Genomic DNA, 5,518 nt, shown 5'->3' with positions numbered 1-5,518 from the left:
TGGCATGCTACAGGCAGCCTATGGCACCGCAACGCAGCACTGCTTCCAACAGGACATTTGCATACTAGGTAATTTGAACACACCATAAATCTCGAAAGAAAGAAAGAAAGAAAGGCGGCATTTTTTATTAATAATTTTATTGTTGAATTTTATCATTGATTACACAAAAATTATGAAATTGCTTTGTAAATAGTAATAGGAGCTGTTCTAATTCTGCCTTTTCACTTCATTATAAATGACCATCTCGGACATATAAGGAGTGTGTGTGTGTGTGTGTGTGTGTGTGTGTGTGTGTGTGTGTGTGTGTGTGTGTGTGTGTGTGTGTGTGTGTGTGTGTAATTTGAACACACCATAAATCTCGAAAGAAAGAAAGAAAGGCGACATTTTTTATTAATAATTTTATTGTTGAATTTTATCATTGATTACACAAAAATTATGAAATTGCTTTGTAAATAGTAATAGGAGCTGTTCTAATTCTGCCTTTTCACTTCATTATAAATGACCATCTCGGACATATAAGGAGTGTGTGTGTGTGTGTGTGTGTGTGTGTGTGTGTGTGTGTGTGTGTGTGTGTGTGTGTGTGTGTGTGTGTGTGTGTGTGTGTGTGTGTGTGTGTGTGTTAGATATCAATATGAACTGTATTGTTGAATCTTAAAAGTCTATAGCATCAATCGTATGTACCGACTTGTTTTGTATACAACCCTTACATTCTAAATTCTGTGTTTAATTCACGTCATAAAGTTCTATCTACCTATCATATATATATATATATATATATATATATATACATACATATATATATGCATATACACATACACACATATGGCTACGTGTGTATGTATATATATATATATATATATATATATATATATATATATCGGAAATTGTACCTTTAACACAAATGTCAATAATTCATTATTGTTAGAAAAGAGAATTTTGAGTTGTTACATATGATGGCTTTTACTGTATTCCTTAGTAATAGCTCCTGCACTGATATTTTTACACGGAGCAACAGGAACTTTATTCGTGCAAAGAAAGATATGGCATCTCTTTGCCACAAGTCCCTTATACTGTATGATACTATAAGCGCTGATGTCACTGAAGATTACAGAGCAATAATATTATATATCAAATCTAAAATCACTTGCGGTAACTGAGAAATTTATAATAAGTAACAAAACTTCTGACACCATGTTCTAAACGCACAGTTATATAACGGAGATTTAATGCTCCGATTTCTCAGTTTTATGCTTTCCTCCATAGATGGAGAGATGATATATACAGTATATGAAAACTGTCCAGATATATACAATCGTGGCTGTGGAATGGAGGTTAACATGGACTGTTAGATTTGCACAAAAATAGATCAATAGTAAAGGTGTAATAATTACAGCAAATAAAACAACAATAATAACAACAACAACAACAACACTAATAGTAATGCATAATAATAAAATACAGTTTGTAAGTGGAAATAGTCACAAGATACAAAACAATAACTAAACAACTAATGCGCATCTAGCCGCCAGCTTATAGTTTCTGGGAAGGAATAGACTGAAATGATATTAATTCAATTACTGATTTTTCATGCAATCGCTCTGCTATTTTGATTATATTTTTCTATTAAAAATGTCATATCACATTGTAATTACATTATAAAAGTAAAAACATAAAAATAAAAAACAACAATAGTTATTAACTTCAGCGACTCGTTACAAATCTGGGTGGTTTAAATAGTAGAAATAAATACAATTCTGTCTCCAGAGGTTTATGTAGATGAGTTTTTTTTAGCTTTTAAATCTACATATATTCCAGTTTGTGTAACTTGTATATCTAACTCTATGGTGTGAAGTTATTGAACATCCCTGATTCCATATAATACAGCTTGTGTATACATAGCGGCATATGTGTAATAGGATATGATAATGCACGCATTGGATAACTCATTCCCAGGATAGTTCATTCCCAGGTCTGTATTATTATTGCATGGCTATTGGATAATGCAGGTACTCTGAAAAAGCAAAATATCATCAATATTATACCTGTATTTATTTATTTATTTATTTATTTATGTATTTATATGATGATTACATAAAAGAAAAAAGTAATAAGGTTGTCATGTTTAATAGTCGGTTATTCTTATTCGATGGATATTTGATAGATCTACATTAAAAATACTAAAGAAAATAAATAAAACAAAGCAATAAATTAAAATAAATAAAACCCCTGACCTCTGTAAATTGCTGTTGTTGTGAATGGGTATGATTGTAGCTGTGACCATCCTGCAAATAGGGGACAGACCATTAGGTGTGTGTCCAACAGGCTTTGGGGATTCCAGGTGAATGAGCCTCATCCCAGCCCCCCACTCCTCTCCCTCTGCTTCTCATTGGCTCGCGGAAGAGTTTGACATCAGGAGCTGCCGTCCTTATAAAGCTGCCTCTGCATATGCAGAAGGGTTAAACTGCGGAGAGGTGCAGAGCTGGAGCCTGGATAGAATCTGTTATTGTATCACAGACTCTCTTTTATCCTTTGTAATCTTAAATATATATATTTTGGATTAGCATCTGAGCCCAGAGCACTGCTGGAGTCTGGAAGCTACAGGCAGCTGCCTTCCTGGTTCTCTTCTCAGGGAGTTGAGTAGACCCTTGGACTGCGGGTGTTTTGGATCCATAGCCCAATGGGGTCCAGCTAAGGAGATACTACAAGGCAGATTTTAGCGCAGGAGAGCAGTGACTGGTGCTGGCCGAGGAGGGTATTGGAGACCATCAGACCACACCGACCATGAACATCATTGGGAGTTACCAGCACCACCACATGATGCCAGAGCCTTTCATCTTCACCCCGGGTTCCAGGTGCCACCAGGAGAGACCTTTCTTCCAAGGTTGGGTCCTGAATCCTGGAGAAGTGTCCCCGGAGTTTGCCACCCAGCCCCCCTACAGTCCTGAGTATGGGGCAGTGGGAGCTGCCCAGAGCAGTGGCCGTCTAGAGGCTCTGGGGGGTAGGCTGGGCAGGAGGAAAGGAGTGCCCCCCAAAAAGGAGAGGAGAAGGACGGAGAGTATTAATAGCGCCTTTGCTGAGCTGAGAGAGTGTATCCCCAATGTGCCTGCTGACACCAAGCTCTCCAAGATCAAGACCCTCAGGCTGGCCACCAGCTACATAGGCTACCTGATGGATGTCCTGGCCAAGGACAGTGAGCCTGGGGGCACAGAGGGTTTCAAGGCTGAGCTGAAGAAGGTGGACAGCAGGGACTGCAAGCGGAAAAGGGACCCGGTGAGTATGGGCGAGAGGCCCTCTCCTTTACATGTCTGTGTTATTAACTAACGATGGTGACAAATTGCATTATAGTTTTTTATAATACTACTTTATTATTTTTTAGATCTCGCTGTCTCGCTCTGTTTCTCCGTCTTGTTCTCTCGTTCTCTCGTTCTCTCTCTCTCTCTCTCTCTCTCTCTCTCTCTCTCTCTCTCTCTCTCTCTATGGAATCCATGTTCAGAATAACAGAAATACATTTTGTATGCTAACTAATTAGTAGCTGAGTAGTTAGGATATGTACTGCATATGTGTTTACATATATACATATATTTTTTATATACACTATATATATATATATATATAATATATATATATATACATACATACAATAAAAAACAAATGTGTGTATTGTGCTGTCCCAAGCACTGTATATATACATATATACAAATGGCTTTATTGGGCTCTCAGGCACACTTTATACTGTATATTAAGCTGCTCCTCTTGTATGATCACAAGCCAGTGGAGGCTCTAAAATATAAAAGCAGACATGTATCACAGAAAACGCTGTTATATTACATACTAATACTGCTCTACGGCTGTTCGGTTATTAATGTAAACGTGTCCAGTATTTGCAGTGTCAGATGTCACTTTCATATGAGAGTCCTTGAGATATAAAGTACATTTAGGATTCTCAAGGGCCCTGCATATTGAAAACATTATCCCCAAATATTGCTGGACATGTAGTATACACACATCTATGAATAATTTACATTATTTGGTTTTTATTTACCATAAATATGAAACATAACACTAACAGAAGACAAACAGTTGAAGAGGATGTTTATGGTTCATGCCAAGTGGCTGAGGAAAGTTGTTATAAAATATATGTATTTTTCACAGAAAAAAAATCTATTTCAGGCTGTTCTAACAGTAAATGAATAATGTACTCAGTTGCTAAGGATTAATTTTAATTACTTTGCCATCCCTCCCCCAGAAATTTGATTATAATAAATCCTATATTTTAATTAATTATGGTTCCATTGTCTCTTACAGCAAACTGAAGGATTTTGGGGAGCTGCCACCTCAGGAGAGAAGAAGTTAAAGGGAAGGACAGGGTGGCCTCAACAGGTCTGGGCCTTAGAACTGAACCCTTAAACCTACCTTAACCCAGAATGCACAGTAAATGTCCTGCAAAACTCAGGATAAAAGGAATATATTCACTGAGCACTCTTCTTCAGGCTATATATAGGCAAAGAACTTCCTGATATTTATGTACATTTTTTTTTTTTTTTTTACAAAAAATTCTATATATTTTTTGGATGATAAAAGGATTTTAAAAATCTTTTTTTTTTTGAAGACAGGATTGTGCACAAATGATTGCCATGTGTTTGCGTGAGAAGACTGCAAGTTATAAACTGCCCTCAATGGATTTATATATATATATATTTAGGGCCAGAAAGTGTATATAAAAATATATAAAGTTGGATCATTTGCGTATTGCCATAAGGACTCAGGGATTTTTATTTTTTATTTTTATTATAAATAAGAAACAACATTTTTTTCTTTCTTTTACAGCCTATTTTTACATTTAGAAAAGTGATTTTAAAATTAAAAGAATTTTAACAGCAGCAACAAAAGCACACATCTCAGTATTATTACAAGGCAAACAACAGAAGTGTTAATTAACTTGTCATTTTGATTTAAAATGTGCAAATTTTGTAATGATAATGAGAAATTTCTGCACTGTGAGCTACTTTTTTGTCTCAGATTATATATTGTGCAATTTATATAAAAATATATATGTAGAGGTTACTGAAATACTGTTTTGTTTTGTTTTTTGTTTTTGTTTTTTTACAATGTGTCTACAGACTTCCCCAAATTTTGTGAATCCATAAATCATATTTTTTATTTCTACTAAAAATAAGTCTGCCCTTTCCCGCATCTTCAGATGTCAACTAAACGGCTCTGCAGTCTGTCGTAGGCACATAAAATGGTCTGTAAATTAGAAGCAGAGTGTTGATAATTTTTAGGTGCACTGATTTCCTGTGGAGGGGGTGGCACCTTCCATAAATTGTACCCTTCCTGGTTTTGTGTAATGAGTGATTTGTTATTTGGTGTTTCCATCCAAATTTAGCAGAATTTTTCTTTCCCATTTTGTACATAATAAAACTATTTTTCATTCTAAGAAAAAAAAATGCTTTTAACTACCTATGTGTGTGAAATGACTGTAAAATATGTATGCTACCTCATGTTTTCATCACTTTCT

At 35.6% G+C, this 5,518-nt stretch overlaps 1 protein-coding gene across 1 annotated transcript; it reads left to right on the top strand.

Annotated features, from left to right (window-relative positions):
- The first annotated feature begins 2,478 nt into the window (after positions 1–2,478).
- Positions 2,479–4,573, top strand: HAND1 (heart and neural crest derivatives expressed 1). Its single transcript, XM_063930549.1, has 2 exons — positions 2,479–3,270; positions 4,306–4,573. The coding sequence occupies exons 1-2, from the start codon at positions 2,782–2,784 to the stop codon at positions 4,405–4,407; spliced, it is 591 nt and encodes a 196-aa protein (XP_063786619.1). The 5' UTR covers positions 2,479–2,781; the 3' UTR covers positions 4,408–4,573.
- Positions 4,574–5,518: the final 945 nt, after the last annotated feature.

The sequence above is a fragment of the Pseudophryne corroboree genome, chromosome 6 (genome assembly GCF_028390025.1).
Source record: "Pseudophryne corroboree isolate aPseCor3 chromosome 6, aPseCor3.hap2, whole genome shotgun sequence".
Taxonomy (NCBI): domain Eukaryota; kingdom Metazoa; phylum Chordata; class Amphibia; order Anura; family Myobatrachidae; genus Pseudophryne; species Pseudophryne corroboree.
This window is presented reverse-complemented; position numbering and strand designations above follow the sequence as displayed.

What these genes read in the sequence shown, in the direction of transcription:
- HAND1 (XM_063930549.1), top strand. Translation starts at nt 2,782, where the DNA reads ATGAACATCATTGGGAGTTACCAGCACCACCACATGATGCCAGAGCCT. An exon ending in GCAAGCGGAAAAGGGACCCG is followed by an intron (nt 3,271 to 4,305) that starts GTGAGTATGGGC and finishes TGTCTCTTACAG; the next exon opens with CAAACTGAAGGATTTTGGGG.